Here is a 22,396-nt window from a genome sequence, read left to right as displayed (position 1 = left end):
ATATATTTTAGGAGGAATTTTGACTCATCTAGATCTCCTTAGAGATGGTTGTGGTGTTTCCACACTTTCATGTATGTCTTCCAAATCTACACCTTCACCTTCAGAGAGTTCTTTTGGTTCTTTCTTGTCTGCAGATGATTGAATTTCCAATTGAACTTCTTGATGATGTGGTACTTGTTCCTATTCCAAATCAAATTCTACAATATCAGATTTTGTTAGAGAAGATTCATCAAATACTATATCTCTACTAATGATGATTTTGAGGGTAGTAGGATCCCACAATCTATATCCCTTAACTCCATCACCATAACCAACAAAGGAGTATTTCTTAGATTTTGGGTCTAATTTAGAACGTTGATCCTTGGAAAAAAGAGCATAAGCATCACAACCAAAAAAAATCAGATTTGAATAATCACAAGAACGACCTGTCCATACCTCTTCAAGAATCGTAGAATCAATTGCAAGGGATAGTTACCGATTTACCAAATAGCATGTTGTATTAACCACTTCTGCCCACAACTCTTGCTGCAATTTGGCATTACTGAACATGCTCCTTGCTCTCTCTAGAAGAGTCCTATTCATGCGTTCAGCAACACCATTTTGCTGAGGAGTGTAAACTGTGGTTTTATGCCTCACGATCCCAGCTTGCTTGCAATAATTTTCAAAATCCAAAGATGTGAACTCACCTCCATTATCTGTTCTTAAACATTTGATTGATTTGTCAGTACTCTTTTCAACCATAACTCTAAACTGCTTAAATACACTAAACACATCAACTTTACTTTTAAGAAAATAGATCCACACTTTCCTAGAGTAGTCATCTATAAATGTTACAAAATATGATGCTCCTCCAAAAGAAATAGTAGGGGATGGACCCTAAACATCTGAATGGATGTAGTCTAAAAAACCTTTACTTATGTGACTACCTGATCTAGACTTTTGTCTACATTGCTTTCCAAAGGCACAATGCTTGCAAAAATTTAAATTCAAAGTTTTTAAATCTGGAAGTAACTTACGGTTTACCAGTACCTTTAGCCCTTTGTGACTCATATGACCTATTTGCTGATGCCATGAATAAGTCGATTCGTCTAATTCCTTAGATACCACAGTTGCCTCATTTATCTCAGTATCTCCTTCCAGCCTATAAAGGTTTCCAACTTTTGTAGCCTTCATTACCACTAAAATGCCCTTTGACACTTTAAGTACTCCACCTTGACATGAGAATTTATAACAATGAGAATCCAAAACACCCAAGGAAATTAATTTTTTTTTAGTTTTGGTACATGTGTTACCTTTGTTAATGTCTTTACAACACCATCAAACATCTTAATTCTAATACTCTCAATCCCAATAGTCTTACAAGAAGCATTATTTCCCATAAGAACAACACCGCCATCAATAGATTGGTAAGTAGAAAACCAATCCCTATGTGGACACATGTGATCAGAAGCACCAGAATCTAATATCCATTCATCTTGATGTTGTAAGATATTACAAACATATAATACTTCACTAACTAAACCTAAACCTGTCTCAATAGACTTTTCTTCCTTTTTGGATCCATCATCATCATCTTTGGACTCTTCCAACAATCTTTCTTGAGATGCCCTGATCTACCGCAATATAAACATTTTCCCTTACCCTTTTTGCCTCTTGAATTTTCCCCTTTTTCTATGGATCAACCTCTAGCCACCATTACTTTTGGTGTGGATGTTTCTATATTAGACTTCCTACGCACCTCTTTAGACAACACAGCTCCCACAATAGAATCAATTTCAAGGGTGTTAGTTGTGCTAAAGCTAATAGAAGTGACTACGTGATTCCAAGATTCAGGCAAAGAACACAATAGTCTTACTGCCTTGTCTTCATCTTTGATTTTCGCATCCATACTACCTAATTGACTAATTAGAGTATTGAAAATATTTAATGATCAAAAAATTTTATACCTTCCTTCATTCGCAGACTATACAATTGTCTCTTCAAGTAGATCCGATTTGTCAAGGATTTTGTCATGTAAACACTCTCCATTCTGCTCCATAAGCCTGTTGTTGTATCCTCTTCAACAATATTGAAAATAACCTCATCCGTCAAACACAACCGAATTGTGCTAAGAGCTCTCATATCAAGATCTTCCCGATCCTCATCAGATATATCTGTAGGTTTCTTTGATTTTCCTACCAATGATTTGTGCAAATCTTGCTGCACTAACAAATCATGCATTTTAAGTTTCCAAAGCTCAAAATTATTATTTCCATTAAATGTCTCCACCTCGAATCTTGTATTCAAAACCTTCGCCATTTGGTGCTGCAAAATCAACACCAAATTCTAACACGGTAGCTGCAAAAGAAATTTCTCTAATACCACTTGTTATGAATGCAAAAGCATTAACCCAAAAACAATAAAATTACAGCACAAATTAAATGCAAAGAAGTACTGAAAAATAAAGAAGAATAACACAACAAATGAGAATGCACAGATCTACGTGGTAAAACCTTGACAATATGCCAAGAAAACATGCATGGGACAAGTATTGGTAATCTTATTGCTCGGGAAAAATAATTACATCTACAAGCTTCACGGCTGCTGCAATATTTCTTTTATAAAACATAATAATAATGCCTTCAAGAGAACAAATATTTATAACCTTTTTAAGATAACAGCAACCTCTCAACATAGAATAAAACTCAATTTATTCCTAAGAAAGGAATTGGAAAAAATCCTTTAGAAAGTAAAAAACTATTTTTTTCTAAAACAAGAGAAAGATTGTGAAAAGAATCTTATTTTTTTTGTTTTTCTAGTTGTCATAATCTTACAGATCAGTTCAAGCAAAGCGATACTCAGCTCATGAATGAAGTGGCAACTATTGGAAGGATTCATCACTTTCATTTGGTTCGATTGATAGGGTATTGTTTTGAAGGACATACCAGCGCACTCGTGTATAAGTACATGGCAAACAGATCTCTTGCCAAGTTTATACTTGCAAGAAAAGAAAAAAATCAAGTTCTGAATTGGAATCAATTGTATTCAATTGCTTTGGGGTTGCTCGCGGAGTTGCATATCTTCACAATGACTATCGCAAATGCATCATTCACTTCGACATAAAACCGCACAATATATTACTAGACGAGGAGTTTACAGCCAAAGTAGTTGATTTTGGCTGGCAAAACTATGTTGAAGGAGAGATGACCACGTATCAATGATGGCAGCAAGAGGTACACTAGGATATGTAGCGCCAGAGGTGTGGTCTTGAAATTTGGGGCCTGTAATAGACAAATCAAATGTTTATAGTTTTGGCATGATGTTATTGGAGATGGTGGGAGGAAGAAAGAATGTTGATGTACAGCTGAGCCACTCAAGCGAATTCTATTTTCCAGAGTGGGCGTTTAAATTGATAGAGAATTGGGAGTTGAGGACAAGGTTGAGAGACAGAGAATTAAGTGGAGCAAACAAGGTGAAGGCAAGGAGTCTAGCAAAAGTAGGTATGTGGTGTATTCAGTAGAATTCGACGGATAGACTATCAATGATGAGGGTGCTTCAAATGTTGGAAGGAGATGCTGACATACCAAATCTTCCAACTCCATTTAGTGCTCAGCCGCCACGGGCACCATTTCCGGTCAGTGAAGAATCTTCCTCCATTGAAATCGAAGCGACATCGTAGATCCTAAGTTCAGGAAGATTCAGTCGTGACTTTATTTACAGTCAATATTCAAATGATATGATAGCTAATTACTGCGCCTCAAGCATTCAAAATTATCTCATAGCGTATAATTAGCTTAGGCTTTCTTTTAAGTATATTTGTCAGTCCACAATGCACCATCAAACTTGTCTCACGTATAAAAACAATTTTAGTCCATCAGACAATCATATTGAAGTTACCGGAAAGTTGTCTCGGATTTAATATCCATTAGAAAAAAGATACTTGATTGCTTTGTATATTGAAAGTGATCTCACGTCTAATATCGCTCAAAAATATATCCTCGATTCCCTTGTATACTGATTTTTATGAGTAACATTGCTAAAAAAAAATCCTATATTATCTTCATTATGTTTTGATTGGACTCGGACTCACATATATTGTATGTAGACAATATAAATGCACTCCAATGCTATGAATTTGGATGCACTTATGTTTTCATACTTGTTTGGTCCTTTTATAAGATTTTTGCATCAATGCATGAGCTACTCTTGATAGTCACACTTTCTCTATCACCATCCTTGATCACCCTTCAAAGTTTACATAAATACCATGTTGAATTTATGGTGCTTGAAGTGTACTTTGAATCATGCTTCAGTAATTCTTATTGGTATTTCTTTTATTTACAGTGCCTGTGGTAAGTAGTATCTCGTTCCTTTGGGGCAAACATTTTGTATCTTTGGAATTTCTTTTTACTTAAGAGACATTTAGGGGAAGGGTATTAATATTGTTATAGCTAATTTTATACATTTACATATGGTATATTAGATTTTGATGATTTTTTTTACTATCTTCATATGTGACTTAACTATTTATAGCTATTGGTTTGGCTTTTGTGTAGTTACAAATAATGTTGGATGATTCGTTATGTATATAAAGGTCAAAAAATTGTCAAATTGTCATTTAGGGTTGTTGATTGATACCTACTTAAAGATGCTCCAATAACCACACACACTACAACCACCTCAAAAATTTGCACAACTAATCCAATACATATTCTTTTAAGAACCGATACTTTTTCTTCTAATAATTGTTTTCATCAATATTCATGCACAAAATTTAACTACTAGAGGTACAAGTGGGTGGTTGTTGGTATGTTTGAAATATCTTAATGGACCTTTAATTAATTCTATTAGATTTCCACAATCCATAATCATGATAAACAACTTATGGATTTGATGATTAAAAAACTTGTACACAATCAAATCCAGAAATTGTTTATCAAGACTTTTAATTATCATTTCTTTTGTTTTTTACAGTTAATAATTGAAGATTTGATTGAGTAATGAATGACTAGTTATTGGAACATAAGTGATAGGAATCCAAAAATTGTTTATCAAGACTTTTAATTGTCATTTCTTTTGTTTTTTATAGTTAATAATTGAAGATTTGATTGAATAATGAATGGCTAGTTATTGGAACATAAGCGATAGGTGAACCCCTTCCTAAATATATTGTTCTTCTCTAAATTAAAAATCTTACAAATATCTTATTTTAATATTTGTATTTCGTTTTAACTAATTAACTACTCTAAACTTCTCAACCATGTTCTTCACCTTTTGTGTTATTTGTGCTTTGGTGTTTTTCCACTTGTTAACAAGTGGTCCTTGCCATGGTGTCGGTAGGTGGGAATTTTAATAAACTAGTTTTATCACCTCTACTGATATCATCCCAATGGGATGCGTACAAATGATAAATACAAGTAAACTAAGTTAGTAATCAAGTTGAAGGAGTCTAGGCTATAGAAAAACAATCACAAAACCATGTATCAAGCGATTCTTCCTTGATGTTTGAACTTGTGAGACATCAATAAAATTGGACTTCGGGCATGTCTCGACATAGATTTATGAATTTGACATTAGCAGTTCCCTAGTTATGCTTAAGAAGATTTTGGTATTTACTTTAGATGCATATGCCTTAAAATTTTATAATCATCCATATTTTTTATGACTAGAAAAGAAAAGTCGTGAGATTTCATAATTGCTACAATTTAAACATGGGAAGGAGTTTTTTCTCCTTTTTTTGCATGGAATAAAAGACATAAAGAAGTGTTTAAAATTCTTGTCCATCATCATTTGGTCGTAGTGGCCAAAAGATTGTTGAAAAAAATGCCTATGGATTTGAAGATTGTGAACAAGTCTCAAGTGCATTCCTCAAGAGCGGCAGTTTTGTAATCTCAAATAGATGTTGATTGTGGAAGTTGGTGTTAGTAGTGTTGTGAGCAACCGTGAAGATGAACAACTAAGAGATCAAGATGGAGCCCCAAAAGGCACCAACATTTATTTTTCTCCACTAAATGCTCTCCAAAACATCGACAATCTACAATTAGACAAACTTACTACTACTTCAAAATCAACAAGGGAGAATGTTCAGATATATTTTTTTGAGATCATCTTTGGAGAGGAAATTTCAACAAGCTATGGGTCATATATACATTAATGTTAGCATATATTTTGATTAAGCGTTATTCTAATCTCAATCATCTATCAACAAGGGGTTGATGAAGTAAAAGTAAAAAATAAATTGTTTGAAAATGATTTTATATGACAAAGTTATGAACATTTGAAGTCCAAAAAGAAAGTTTGACTTTGAAAATGTGCACCTAATCTTTGGAGCAGATTTTTTTTGTATTAAGTATCATAGTATCACAAAGCTCATTTTTGCTCATTCGAGCATCCATGTTACAAACTTATTACAAATACCAAATCCTTTCGAGAAAACTTATTACAAATACTAGCTCCTTTCAAGCACCAAACTAGAAACAGCGATTGGAAGACCAAGGGTCACAACTTAGAAATCCACTTTAAACAATGTGACAAATACAACCAATGGAAGACCAAGAGTCACAACTTAGAATTATAAACAAAGGTGTCCCTCATGGGAGTTGAAGTTGGGTATCTACATTGAGAACTCAATTCTTTAACCAACTAAGCTCAACCCCTTGGACTGGAGCAAAATTTAGAAAATTAGTTTATATAATATCGTAGATCTCTAAGTCAGCTTTCCAACACATTTTAGAAATGAAAAACCAAGTTGATATAGAAAAGATATGCCCCTTTTCCATGAGACAACTTCTTTATGGATTTGCAAAGAAGAGAAGGCCAATTTTAAGCACCTAAACCTCGAGCCCTTGGTCACCCACGTGATGAGGAGCTTAAATGAAGGTTTTGGGTGTCTATTTAGCTCTGTCCCTAGTCATCCATATGACCAGGGGCTAAAGGCCTGCAAATTTTTTTAAAAAGCATATTAAAAATTAAAAGCTAAAGTAAATGAAAATTAGAATGAAAGCATATAAAAATGGGACCACTCATAAATGAATAAGTTGCATATTATAACCACTTCAAATAATAAGCTATGTATCAAATGGAAATGAACAAACTATGTTGGTTAATTCGTAGACTATTTATACCTCATCGACATATAAAAAGAAAACTTATAAAATCTTCATTAAAATCAAAACGGCAAACAACATTATTATTTTGAAAGAAGTGGATTTCAAATAAAATAGAAAAAGTGGAAAGGATATTTTGTTTTGTTTATTGTTTATTTCAAATGAACAAGGCCTTGCATCTCTTTATATAGCCTGTGCACTGTGTAGTCCATTGACTTCAAAACCTCTCTTCACAGCAGTAATATATTGCATAGGTGTATGCGGGTGTATATATATGTACTTAGAAAAACAAACAAATGCTTAAAATAACTTTGTGTATTTTTTAGTTTTATTTTTAAATTTCTTTTTTGGGCAAACTATGGAGCAAATATATGTCAAAAATAAAACGATTTAAAAAAAAAGGAAGAAATATATATTTGTTGTGTATACTTCCTACAACTTGCTAGTATTAAATTAGGAAAATATAACAAATTATATGTCAAAAATTATCTCTCGGCTGTCTCAAATGCAATCGTGAGATTCTTTTTGTGATTCGGGTCTACTAGTAAAATTCGACTTTCAAGACCCCTCAAAGAAGACTTTTAACTTGCAAGCTCAAAACTCTCAAAACTTCAAAATAAAACACGTTAGAAGTATTGATTCACATCAGATTCACCAAAATGAATGCATGCAAATGTAATAAAGGGAATACACATATAAACTTAGTCTATTCAAACAAGAACATGCAAACCTCAAAACAATTAATATGTTGATATGTTGATGATGGGTAGGATGTGGTTACTCATTGATCCAACAACATGATAGCGTGATAAGGATGATTGAGTGATGAAATGGACATTATTAGGAAATCATATGAAGAGATGATTAAAATGAGAGAAGAGGCCTCAATTTATAGATTTTCAAATTTGGAATGGACAGTGGAGATCAAAAGATGATAAAGGGTCAAGATTGAATGTAAGAGGAGAGGACAAGTGGGAGATCCAAGAGATTCAGCCATATAGGCATTCTTTGACTCCACATTCCTTGATGACATGGGGAAGAGGGATGAAAGATATTGGGAAGATAAACAAGGAATTAAAAATTCCTTGGGAAGGACAAAGGGAATTAAAAATTCCTTGGAAATAGGGAGTCTTGGAAGAATAAAGGATAAAAGGAATTCAAAATTTCATGGGAAGAGAAGGCATGAGAAGATTCAAGGAATTCAAAATTCCTTGGATAGACATAATTGGGTGGCATTTAAGGTTGGGAGGTGAAATGGGAGAGACATTTATGGAATATTTTTGACTCATTCGTAAGAATAGGAATTTAGAAATGATTAGTGAGGGGACTAGGTGAGGTAGTGAGGGATTAGGATGCTAGTGGGCAAGTTAGGAGGATGTGACATGGGGAGGGAGAATGAGTGGATGAATTTAATAATAGGGAAAATGATAAGAGGGTTAATTAGCTTAAATTAATTAATTAAGTTGAAATTAAATAATCTATTTAGTGGGAGGATTAAATTTAATTAAGGGTGAAGGATGAATTTAATTAAATGACATTTATTTAATTAGGGGTGAAGGATAAATTTAATGAAATAAATATAAATTTATTTAATTAAAGGTCGTGGATTAAGATAAAGGATTATTAAATAAATAATAAATATTTATTTAATTGGCTAGAATGGGATAAGGCCAAGTGTGGTTGGGCATGGACAAATTTAAGTGCCTATTGTTGGCATTATAACAGACAAAGGGAGATTGTTACAATAAGGATATTGAGAAGGTTGTTGATGATTATGGATATAACTCATTAAGGATGTTTACTGTCTTAATATTATTATTTTGTCATTGATGTCAAGAAATTGATTTTCTAATTTAGTATGATGTTGCCATATCTTAAGAAGTATGATTTGATGAGTATAAAGATGTTGGTAAAAGACACAGAAAGAATGTGATGAATAAGGGGAGGAATAAGTTATTCAATGGGCAACTATTATCAAGTTAGACAATGATGAGATCATGATGATTAGATTGTTTTGATATCCTACATATGTTATTGATTGTAAGGTTAATACTATACTATGTTACTGAGCAAAGAACGTAGTCAGTAAACCCTAAGGAACCTAGTTGGTAAACCCTAAGGTTATCGCTATTGGTTAATGATGACAGAATGTCTACCGAGTGAAGTTTAGTATCTACCGAGTTGCAACTGAGTAATAACAAAATGCATTAAATGGTTACATGCATTATTTAATGAAGGAAGCTGATGAGCTGGAACTGATTAAATGATTGGTATGTCGTGCATGAAGTTTGTTAAAGAATATATGGCAAAGGAAAATCGGCAGGAAGATCTACAGCTCAGATTGAACTGCATTACCCTAGCACAAGTTCCAAGAAATGTATGCAAGTTCCAAGGAGGGGTAAAACATTTTTCACATCGAAGGATACATTGAACCTAGTCAAGTTTGAAGATCTGATGGCTATGATTGATCATGGGATATGTGATCAAGGAGATTAAGCGATTGGAAAATTGTTTATAAATAAGGAACTGTTGATAAACAATGCATGCGGGCAAGTGTATGCACATGGATGCTACATAGTGATTACCGAGCACAGAAGCTTGAAGACTTGTTTGAGTAACAAAGTATAGAGCCTAGTAGATGGACAAGATAAGTCCTATACTGTATTGATCAAATAAGAATTTGCTTTAGCATTTTAGATGTAAAGTTGCAGATAGATTTTTATTACTGTTATTTTGTGAAGTGACAGAAAATCTCTTAACTGAGTGGACTTAACAGTCTTATTTGTAAAACCCTCTAGCAAGGTGACATTCTGATTGAGTGTTTAAAATCCTTTAACAAGGTCACTTCTAACAAGGTGAAGATCCTAACAGATCTGAGGGAAATCCCTTAACCGGATCGCATCTAGCAATGTGTTTGGAATCTTTAACAAGATTTGCTTTTAATCGAGCATACTCTAGAAGAGTATATTTCTTAGTGGGTTTGAAATCCCACAGTGGTTTTTCCCTATTTGGGTTTCCACGTTAAATCTGGTGTTATGAGGATTATGATGTTTATATGCTTTTGAGTTTGCATGTTTAGCAGTTTTGGTTATATTACTAGAGTATATGTTACTGAGGTTGAATCTGTTGTTTTTATGGAAGATTAAGTTTGTATGATTCACCCCCCCCTCCTCTCATCTTGTTGGCTATTGGATCTGTACTTACATTAAGTATCAGAACTATCAATTGGTATTGAAACTTTGGACTCTGGAAGAAAGTTTAAAGGTACTTGAGGCAAAGATCCAAAGATGTATAAGAGGGATGCACTGAAGCTGAACAAGTCAAGTTTCTCTACATGGCAGAAAAGGATGAAGCTACACCTATCAGGAGTTGGAGAATATGTTGTATATTATCTGGAGAATGATTTCATTACACCTAGCACCTATCCATTAACAATGGAAGAGATAAAGGCAAAGTAAGAACATATCCAAGCAATGATTGAAATAACATCTGCATTGACTAACTCAGAGTTTAATGATCTAGAAGGCTGCAATGATGCAAAGGCAATGTGGGACAAGCTCATATCTATGTATGGCAGTGATGAACATGTTCAAAGAGCAAAAGTGGGTAGTCTAAGAGGACAACTTGAATCTATGAGGATGAATGAAGGTGAGAACATAACCCTGTATAGTACAAGATGAAAGGAGATTGTCAATCAAATCAAAGGAGCAGGAGGAACCATTGAAGAAAAGGATATAACAAGTAAGTTGTTAAGAACCCTTCTACCAGCTTATGTAATCGAGTCTCTGCAATCAATGAATTGAGGTCTGTACCCAATATGCCAGTTTCTTTAGATGCTACTATTGGTAAGCTACATGCATTTGAGTTAAGTAATTTTGATAATAGTGGGTCTTCGGTAAATAAAGTTGAATCTGCATTTAGTTCTTTCCATCTTGATGAATCTAATGATTACAATGAAAGAAAGTATAAGTACTCTAAAGGAGATCACAGTGGAGCAAGTGAAAGATTTCGTAAGAACATGGAAGAAGTACACAAATTGTATGAGGAAATCAGAAAGCAAGAAGAGTTTGAAGCACTATTAGCCAAGAGGTTACCGAGAGGCAAATGTAAGTATAAAGGAAAACTACCTTGAAATGTTTCAATTGTGATAAGATAGGACATATGGCTTTTAACTGTCCTGACAAAGAATCTACTGAAAAGAGAGATTACCGAGATGATAGACAGAGAGATAATCATTACAAAGGACACCGAGACTTCAGAAGAAGAGATAGAAAGACATGCTTAATAGCTGATGAGGAATCCAATGATGATAAATCGGATGAAACTGATACAGAGGAAATAGTTTATGTGGCTATCAAAGATGGATCGGATGAAAAAAGGTATGAAGAAAAAGCCCTAATATCTCACATAAATACTAATGATTCTTGGATCATAGATAGTAGATGCTCACATCACATGACAGATGATAAACACAAGTTTGTTATGTTAGAAGATTATGATGGAGGCTATGTAAGATTTGGTAATGATGCACCATGTCCAGTAAAAGGTAAAGGATCCATAACACTTCTTGACAATGCTAAATGTAATGATGTTTATTGGGTTGAAGGTTTGAAATACAATTTGTTGAGTGTAGCACAGCTAAACAACACGGGTTACCAAATAGAATTTCAGAAGGGAATTGTCAAAGTTCATGACAAGCATGGAAAGTTAGCTACTACTGAGACACAAACAAAAGGTAACACATTTCACCTTGACTCAACTCGGAACAAATGTCTATATGCAAAGATAGATGATACCTGGTTATGGCATAAAAGGTTTTGTCATGTAAATTTTGATAATCTGATCAAAATAAGTAAGAAGCACCAAGTAAGAGGTCTACCAAGTTTGGAAAAACCTAAGAATGCTATGTGTTGAGGATGCCAGATGGGTAAGATGACAAGATCGAGCTTTACAAGTAAGTCCTTCACTTCTAAGGGATTTTTAGATCTTGTGCACACTGATCTTTGTGGTCCTATGAAAGTTCAAAGTTATTATGGTGATAAATATTTCATATCATTTGTGGATGATTATTCAAGGATGATGTCAGTAATGTTTTTAAAAGAAAAATTAGAAGCTTTTCATATGTTTAAATGGTACAAGGAAAGAGTTGAAAATGAAACAGGAAGACAACTGAAATGTCTCAGATCAGATAGAGGAGGAGAGTTCACATCTGATGAGATCAACTTATTTTGCAATGATCATGGTATAAAAAGAAAAGTCTCTGCATTAAGAACTCCACAACAAAATGGAATAGCTGAGAGAAGAAACAGATATATTGTGGATTGTGCCAGAACCGTGATGATTGAAAAGAAAGTGCCACAAACATTTTGGAGAGAAGCAATAAGCACAACAATTTACACCCTGAACCAAGTACAACTGAAGAAAGGAACTTTGAAGACACCATATGAAATCTGGTATGACAAGAAACTTAATGTAAGTTACTTCAAAATATTTGGAAGTAGATGCTATGTACACAAAGACGATAGAAATGGAAAGTTTGATCAGAAAAGTGAAGAAGAAACATTTCTAGGTTATTCTTCTAGAAGCAAAGCATTTAAATGTCTGATCAAATCATCTAACAAAATAGTAGAAAGTGCAAATGTGAAAATTAATGAATTTGCAGAAAGAAATGATGAAGGAAACTCCAAAGAACCAAAAGATTATGATGAATTTGTCTATGTTCAACCAACAAGTCTTATCGAGAGAACTGTTGAAGAAAATGAAGAGAATATCCAGTTACCGAGTGATGAAGAAGATCATATAGAGCCTATCGAGCCTGTATTAGCCAAGTATGTCAGAAGACAACATGCATCAAGTCAGATTATAGGAGATAAGGATGATCCAGTAATGAGAAGGAACAAACTGAGACAGAACACATGTCTAATATCTGAATTTGAGCTGAGGATAGTGAAAGAGGCATTTAACAATGAAGATTGGATAAATGCTATGACTGAAGAGATTGATCAAATCAAGAAGAATGGCACATGGACACTAATCCCAAGACCAAAGGGCAAAAATGTAATCGGTACAAAGTGGATTTTCAAAAACAAGCTGAATGAAAAAGGTGAGGTCATTCGAAATAAAGCAAGACTAGTTTGCAAAGGTTATGCTCAAGAAGAAGGAATTGATTATGGTGAAACTTTTGCACCTGTAGCAAGACTTGAAGGAGTAAGAACATTGTTGGCATATGTTGCTTACAAGAATTTCAAGGTATATCAAATGGATGTCAAATCTGCATTTCTGAATGGTATATTAGAAGAAGAAGTTTTTATTGAAGAACTTGAAGGATTTGTTGAAGACAAGAATAAAGATCAGGTATGTAAATTGAACAAAGCTTTATATGGTCTGAAACAAGCACCTAGAGCATGGTATGAAAGATTGCACTCTTATTTAATCAAGATTGATTTTATAAGAACAAGTGAAAACAACAATATGTACATGAAGAATGATGAAAATGGAATACTGATCTTAGCCATATTTGTTGATGATATTATATTTTGTGGAAATGACTCTTTATGCAAGAAATTTGTAAATGAAATGAGCAAAGAATTTGAGATGTCATTAATTGGTGAGATAAAGTATTTTATAGGTTTACAAATATTGCAAATGAAAAATGAGATTTTCATTACTCAATCCAAGTACATAAAGGAAATATTGAAGAAAATTGGAATGGAGGATTCAAAACCAATAAGTACTCCTATGACTACCAACTGTAAGTTATCAAAGAATGATGAATCTACATCTGTTGATGAGACACTTTACCGATCCATGATTGGAAAGCTACAATATGTTGTTCATAGTAGACCAGATATAGCACATGCAGTAGGTATAGTTGCAAGATTCTCTACAGATCCCAAGGAAACACACATGATAGCAATCAAGAGAATTTTCAGATACTTGAAAGGCACTGATGATTATGGCTTAGTATATAAGAAAAGAAATGACTTTGATTTAAAAGTTTATACTGATGCTGATTGGGCAGGCAACATTGATGATAGGAAAAGCACAAGTGGAGGAGCTTTCCTTTTAGGAGAAAGACTAGTGAGTTGGCTTAGGAAGAAACAAGGATGTGTTTCACAGTCAACAGCAGAAGCTGAATACGTTGCTGCAGCATTGAATTGTACTAATATAGCATGGATCAAACAACTGTTGGATGGTATAAATGAGAAAGTTACCGAGCCAGTAACTATATTCTGTGACAATACTAGTGCCATTAACATTTTAAGGAATCCTGTTATGCACTCTAAGACAAAGCACATATCTATCAAATATCATTATCTTAGAGAAGAAGCTCAAGAGAAGAAAGTGGTGTTGGAGTATGTTAGCACAAAGGAACAAATAGCAGATATCTTCACCAAGCCACTACCAAGGGACACCTTTGAGTATCTCAGAAGTAAGTTAGGGGTCCTACCCCTATCTTCTATTCACTAACCGAGTTCTATGAAAGTATCAATTCGATGACTCTACAAAATATCTTTTAGGAGTTGATGTTGATTTACACACTTTAGGAGGTTTTCTAAAGGTGTGCAGGAAACAATATAGGGAACAAGAATTGAAGACAAATTGCTCTGACCGAGACTAAGTTGACACATCACATCAGGAAATCACTTCATACAAGAAGAAATTATGTTTTAAGTTCTTTACTTTTTGGCATTGTTGTCAAAGGGGGAGAAGACTGAAGAAAAGAGGAGAAGACTAATGTATGGGGGAGAAGACTGATGACAGGGGGAGAGCATTTCAGAATCACAGCAATCTGAATCCGAATCATTTAGGTCAAATCAATTGGTTTTACCATCAATGCCAAAGGGAGAGATTGTTGGCATTATAATAGACAAAGGGAGATTGTTACAATAAGGATATTGAGAAGGTTGTTGATGATTATGGATATAACTGACTAAGGATGTTTACTGTGTTAATATTATTATTTTGTCATTGATGTCAAGAAATTGATGTTGCCATATCTTAAAAAGTATGATTTGATGAGTATAAAGATGTCGGTAAAAGACACAGAAAGAATGTGATGAATAAGGGGAGGAATAAGTTATTCAATGGGCAACTATTACCAAGTTAGACAATGATGAGATCATGATGATTAGATTGTTTTGATATCCTACATATGTTATTGATTGTAAGGTTAATACTATACTATGTTACTAAGCAAAGAACCTAGTCGATAAACCCTAAGGAACCTAGTCGGTAAACCCTAAGGTTATCGCTATCAGTTAATGAAGATAGAATGTCTACCAAGTGCAGTTTAGTATTTACCGAGTTGCAATCGAGTAATAACAGAATGCATTAAATGATTACATGCATTATTTAATGAATGAAGTTGATGAGCTAGAACTGATTAAATGATTGGTATGTTGTGCATGAAGTTTGTTAAAGAATCTATGGCAAAGGAAAATTTGCAAGAAGATCTATAGCTCAAATTGAACCACATTACCCTAGCACAAGTTCCAAGAAATGTATGCAAGTTCCAAGGGGGGGTAAAACATTTTTCAGATCAAAGGATACATTGAACCTAGTCAAGTTTGAAGATCTGATGGCTATGATTGATCATGGGATATGTGATCAAGGAGATTAAGTGGTTGGCAAATTGTTTATAAATAAGGAACTGTTGATAAACAATGCATGTGGGCAAGTGTATGCACAGGGATGCTACATAGTGATTACCGAGCACAGAAGCTTGAAGACATGTTTGAATAACAGAGTATAGAGCCCAGTAGATGGACAAGATAAGTCCTATATTGTATTGAGAAAATAAGAATTTGCTTTAGCATTTTAGATGTGAAGTTGCAGATAAATTTTTATTACTGTTGTTTTGTGAAGTGACAGAAAATGTCTTAAATGAGTGGACTTAACAGTCTTATTTGTAAAACCCTCTAGCAAGGTGACATTCTGATTGAGTGTTTGAAATCCTTTAACAAGGTCACTTCTAACAAGGTGAAGATCCTAACAGATCTGAGGGAAATCCCTTAATCGGGTCATATCTAGCAATGTGTTTGTAATCTTTAACAGGATTTGCTTTTAACCGAGCATAGTCTAGAAGAGTATATTTCTTAGTGGGTCCAAAATCCCACAGTGGTTTTTCCCTATTTGGGTTTCCATGTTAAATCTGGTGTTATGAGGATTATGATGTTTATATGCTTTTGAGTTTGCATGTTTAGCAGTTTTAGTTATATTACTGAAGTATATGTTATCGAGGTTGAATCTGTTGTTTTTATGGAAGATTAAGTTTGTATGATTCACCCCCCCCCCCCTCTCATCTTGTTGGCTATTGGATCTGTACTTACATTAAGTATTAGAACTATCATCTACACATTCTTTAATTTTTGGCATGATTGTGGATACTTATGTAGAACATTTGTAGGAGGTTTATTTGTCTTTAAAGGAGACACTTCAATCATTGGATCATGTTCTACATTCATATTCACTAGATCCCAAATTATCTATTTCATTAGTGTGGCCTAGTGTACCTAATTTGGAGGCCCAAACAACTTTTAGCATCGACATAGGGACACCTAAAAAAATTTCAAAGATTTCATACACGTTGGGATTTCTTCCTAGATATTTCTTTTAGGATTGAGAAGACTTCATATATACACATTTGGTTTTATTTCTTCCTAAGGGAAGGAATGTTGTTTAACAATTATGTACCATCTTCTACATTCAGTTTCAAGCTTCTACCATTGGTGCACATTTTAGATTGAAGAGGGGCTACTTGATCTCTTTTCTTCTCTCTTATAGGGGACATTTTCTTCACAAAGGTTTTTGTCCTTATCATTCTTCTTTGAGACTATTATGTATTTTTATTTTTCTTTTTCTTTTAGGGAGAAGTTTTTCCCCATTGGCTTTTCTCCTTTCCTCTATTTGTGAGAAATTGCCTTGCATTTGTACATGGGTACCTAACATGGCCATGTAACCAGGACGCATCTTGCATTTGTATACATTCTCCTTAAGTTACACTTAAGGGGAGTGTTGGTCTAATTAAGATGTTGTACACCCTGTATGTTCTTCACCTAGGTTCTAATTACAAGTATCACTTAAATTTACTTAGGGACCACATAGGACATTTCCATGTTTAGTAGATTTCTCATGTTATCACTTTTCCAATTTATGTGGAATTCCTACTTTTAGTGGTGTTATGTACTATCATATTTCACCTCATATGGGTGATACATTTTTTATTAAGATTACCAGGTTTTGCAAGGCCCTAAAACCCAAATCCAAAAATTGAATAAAAAATTGGTGGCGAACCAGAGAGAAACCAATAGCCAAATGCCAAAAAAAATAGAGGAGACACCCCTCATTGCCTAACATGAAAGATATAGAAACTAGGGCCAAACTACCAAAAAAATCCTAGTCAAAAGACTAACTAAGAGCTTTCATAACCTCATAATTTTTCTGGATTATGTTTTTGTTTATTTCCTCGAGCTCCTCCATGATGAACCTCATAGCACTTTTCTCTTAGCACTTTCTCCTAGTCCTGGTAGAAGGTCCAGTAGATACCTGCATTTCCGCTACCCGTGGATTTATATCCAATTTTTTTTTAGACTTGGCAGCTGAAGATGGCATATTGTTGAGCAGTTGGGCTTTCTGAATGGCAATTTTCTCATTCACCTTTTGAGGTCTTTACCACTGCTATTCATAGTCTATTTACTAATCTCCACAAAACCCCCCGATATTACTCTTTAGATCATCCATACTTTTCTCCAGTTTGGCAATTCTAGCTTCATGCTTTGTTTTCATGACCTTCACATCTTCAGTTAATTTATGGGTCATATTAAGGAGCTTGTCTGTTTTATCTAACATTGGATTCTCAGTGAACCTGTTGATAATATCATTTATCCCCTGTTTGATGAGGAGGGTTTCACTAATCATATGGTTGATACGTTATCATGTTATGTATCATGTCATAAGATTAATACACTTGTCATAATCTTATGTAGTCCTATGACTCACCTTAGATTTCTTATCTAAGGGGTTTTCTTTGTACTCTCATTCCATTGATTCCATTCTATTACCTTCTTGATAAGAATACAATTTATTATTGTCATATTGATTTTATCTTGTTCTTCTGCTTTCCATTAGGCCTCTAGATCTTGGGTGGCTATCTCCATAGCCAAATCTTACAACTACAAATGAGATAGTAACATTACACATAATTTTTTTTTGTTAAAAGTACTAAATATTACTAATTTCACTCAATTTTTCATTGAAAACCTCTCAGTTTCTCTCCCTCCCTCTTTCTCCATCTTTCTTCCCTTGTATTCATTAATATGCGTAATCTATGATTAAAAAAGATTTTAAAATATGTAGTTTGTAATAGCTAATGAGAATTAATAGGCTCTCTTGTTGGACCCTTTATGCAATTAGATTCGACAATAAAACATGGTTGTGCATCCATCTCTCCCTCTTTCTAGACCTCTAAATCTATCTCTGTCTCTCGATATTTATTCGCTCATCTCTATCTTGGATATAGATATATTCCACTCTCTCCCTCTCTCTATATTTATCTCTTCCATATCTATCTCGCTTTATCTGTCCCTATACTTCTCTCCATATCGCTTTGCTTCTCTATCTCGATCTCTATCTTACTATCAATCTCTATATCCTTACCCTGCCTCTCTCTCTCTCTCTCTCTCACTCTCACACACACACACACCTGTTTATCTCTCTCAGAATCCATCTCTATCTCTCCCTCTCTCTTTGCCTCTCCCTATTTTAATCATATTGTGAATTTTTGTTAATGGACCCTGATATCTTCCTAATTCAAAGGTTTGTTTAGTTGCATTTTGATCCCTCTAAGTGGACGTATAGTTAATTTGAAGCTATCACTTCTCTATCGAGGCCTTTATTGCAGCAACAACATCATTCACTAAATGATCTACCAATTGATCGCGTACATTACACAAATATATTGAAAAAATACACTTAAATTTTCCCTAATTAACCTTGCACATCTCTTCGACATACCCATCACACACCAAGATGTTATTGTTAGTTAATGATATTCCTCTTTTTTATGGAAATTAATTACTAATGTTATTCAATTTTCATTTCATGCGGAAACCGTAAAAGGAAGAAAAGAAAATTAATAAAAATGTCACATCCTCCAACAATATAAAAGAAATGGTGAACCCCTAGGACCCACATTTCGTATTTCTATGCACTCGATGCAATTTCCCTAGAACGATTTCGTAGAAAGATCCTAAAATAATTTATAATGATCTGCGACCATCTAGTCTACGTCAAAGTAAACGTAATTTATAATGATCTGCGACGATTTTCGTAGAAAGATCCTAAAATAATTTATAATGATCTGCGACCTTCTAGTGTACGTCAAAGAAAAGCGCGTGAAATTTAGTGAGTCATAGATATGCGCGACTTAGTTGTTGAATATTGATATTTATCAGGATTCAACTGTCTAGTAGGTCAAACTGCCGTATTGACTCCGACCTTTCACGTCGGTAATGGAAGTAAGGTCAATTCGCGTATCGACTTCGCAATTTTTGTAATGGTTTTTCAAACACCTTCTATTTTCTTGGCTTCTCCTACCTTCATTCTTCGCTATTAAACTGTCATTCATGTTACTTTGTTCACCTCATTTCTAGTTGTTTTCTTCTCACCGTTGTAACTAAGATGAAAATGGAAGGACTGCCTCTTCATCTATGCCATTCTCAGCATTTCAGTCTGCCCCCTATAAACCTCCTGCGCTTCCTCTTTCTTTTCTTCTCAATATTCAAGCCATGCCTCGCTTCTTTACGTGAGAATTTCGGAGCAAAGAGCAGCGGCTGCGGTGACCCTGCTTTTCGGCTTGACTGTGATCATAAAGTGAATATGCCTCTACTTAATATCAGTGGCTGCCAATACTATATACTGAAACCTTTTGGCCACCAGGAATAGTTTCCAATCAATTCCATGCGAATAGTTGATAGAAATATGTGGGGAGATGATTGCAACCCGTCGAGCAGTAACCATACAATAGAATTCTGGTCTAGCCCTCAGTTTCGCATTACTGCTGAGTACATGAATATAAGTCTATGGAGAGACTGCAGAGAAGAGGACCTGCCCACTGAAGCGTATGCTTTAGAATGTAATAATAGTTGGTACTATTCAGACGTGAGTTTGGATACTTACTGTAAATCATCAGTGCAGCTACCTGTTAAAAAGCTCCACAGAGATAACCGACCGTTGCTTGAAAAGATATGGAATTTCACCGAAGCCTGTAAGCATTGTGAGCCACAGAAAGAGAATTGTATCTTCAATTGAGCTGCGAATCGTTCAACCCCGGTAAGAATCGCAATTCCCTGTCTACTTAATTGACAGATGAATGAAAAGCGTTATACTTGTATTTCTAAAGCAAGAGTTGTTTATTTTATTTTATTTTATAGCAAAATGCTAACAATTTACCTCTGCCTTTACTTATATTTGAGACCATGCAGGTGGACCTAACAATACTAATAGAATTTTTTATTTTTTTTTCTTCCACATTTCGTAAGCATAATACTAACTAATATCGCTTCCATTATTTATAATTCAGACAATGCAGGTGGGTCTAACACTGCTAATAAGACAGCTATCGTTCTAGGTAAGCATCCCTTCCTCTTTAATATCCACAATGTTTACGTCAAAGCTAAATATGTCTCGGAAATACTTTAGTTTGTTCAACTATTACATTATTTCAAACATTTTTATTAGACTATATTAAAAATTATCAGGCTTAACGACTAATAATTAACTTTGATTAATTAAAAAATTGTTTATTAATAACGTTAAATTACTATTAATTATTTTAGCTATTAAAAGTCTAATATTTAATTCGAATGTTCTAATACAGGTAGCTCTATTGGGGCAGTTGCACTAATCGCAGCAATAGCAGTGCTTTATATTTTGTATGTCAAGAGAAGAAAAAGGCCTCATATCCGCGGGCTTGGTGGTGATCACAGTAATTATCAGCGAAGCGACATGGAAGCAGGTCTCGTAATGAATATGATGGGCAATTTGCCCATGTTTCATTATGAAGAGCTACAGCAAGCGACAAATTTCTTCGACGAGAAGAACCAACTTGGAGATGGAGGGTTTGGCGTGGTATACCTGGGTAAACTTAAGGACGGACGAGCTGTAGCAGTGAAGAGGCTTTATGAGGATAGATCCAGAACAGTTGAACAATTTATGAACGAGGTCCAAATACTGTCATCCCTGTGTCATCCAAATCTTGCTCGTCTCTATGGCTGTACGAGCCCGCAGAGTCCAATGCTACTGCTTGTTTATGAGTTTGTGCCAAATGGGACCTTGTCTGATCACCTTCATGGCTGCCGAAGAACTCCCGGAGGCTTGCCTTGGCTAACTCGTTTAGATATTGCCATAGAAACTGCTCAGGCATTGGCGTATCTCCACAACATCTGTCCGCCCATATTGCACAGAGATGTTAAATCCGACAACATTCTACTCGACGAACATTTCAGAGCAAAAGTTGCAGATTTTGGCCTTTCTAGGTTGGTTCCCGTGAATGTGTCACACGTCACAACTGCTCCGCAAGGTACACCTGGGTATGTTGACCCAGATTACCATGAATGCTTCCAGCTCACTGAGAAGTCTGATGTGTACAGCTTTGGGGTTGTTTTGGTGGAGATCATTTCAGCCAAAGTCGCAGTGGATATTATGCGAAATAGAAATGAAATCAGCCTTGCTAATATGGCCACAGACAAGATCAAAAGAGGTGTTTTGGATGAACTGGTCGATCCAGAATTGAAGATTGAAAGAAATCAGGAAGTGAAGGTCACTGTTGCTGCAGTTGCCGAATTGACCTTTGAGTGCCTTGCCATAGAAAGGGATTTTAGACCAACCATGAAAGAAGTAGTCGCCCGTCTCACAGAAATCAAGGAGATGCTGCAGGAAAGCTCAGAATCTTCCAACTCAATAAGCAGCACGCCAACATCTTCGTTAACTTCACTGCAAGAAAACTGGCCCGGCGTAGCTTCGGATTAAAGTGCATCTCTTATTTCGTTTTAGAAATTTTGTATTTCGGTTTAAAGTGCCAATGTATGGCTACATTTTAATGTTGTCATTATTTCTGATAAATATCCTAAATGTTGGCATTAAAAAATTATTTGACAGATTGAAAATAAAATAATTTTCCAATCTGTATAAGAATTTGGTATATTTCATTAATATTATTTACAAATATAATGTTTCATAAGGATTTAATCATATTTTTATTAGTGGATAAATAATAGAAAAATATTAAAAGCTTGTACAAATTTACAAAA

At 34.7% G+C, this 22,396-nt stretch overlaps 1 protein-coding gene across 1 annotated transcript in view; it reads left to right on the top strand.

Annotated features, from left to right (window-relative positions):
* Positions 1-22,156, top strand: part of LOC131049902 (LEAF RUST 10 DISEASE-RESISTANCE LOCUS RECEPTOR-LIKE PROTEIN KINASE-like 1.2) — a 55,078-nt gene extending 32,922 nt beyond the window's left edge. The window contains exons 2-3 of the mRNA XM_059216435.1: positions 20,668-20,715; positions 20,965-22,156. Coding sequence (XP_059072418.1) covers positions 20,668-20,715; positions 20,965-22,115 — 1,199 coding nt within the window. The 3' untranslated portion in view covers positions 22,116-22,156. The remainder of the gene's footprint in view (positions 1-20,667; positions 20,716-20,964) is intronic.
* Positions 22,157-22,396: the final 240 nt, after the last annotated feature.

This window comes from Cryptomeria japonica, chromosome 2 (genome assembly GCF_030272615.1).
Source record: "Cryptomeria japonica chromosome 2, Sugi_1.0, whole genome shotgun sequence".
Classification (NCBI taxonomy): Eukaryota; Viridiplantae; Streptophyta; class Pinopsida; order Cupressales; family Cupressaceae; genus Cryptomeria; species Cryptomeria japonica.
This window is presented reverse-complemented; position numbering and strand designations above follow the sequence as displayed.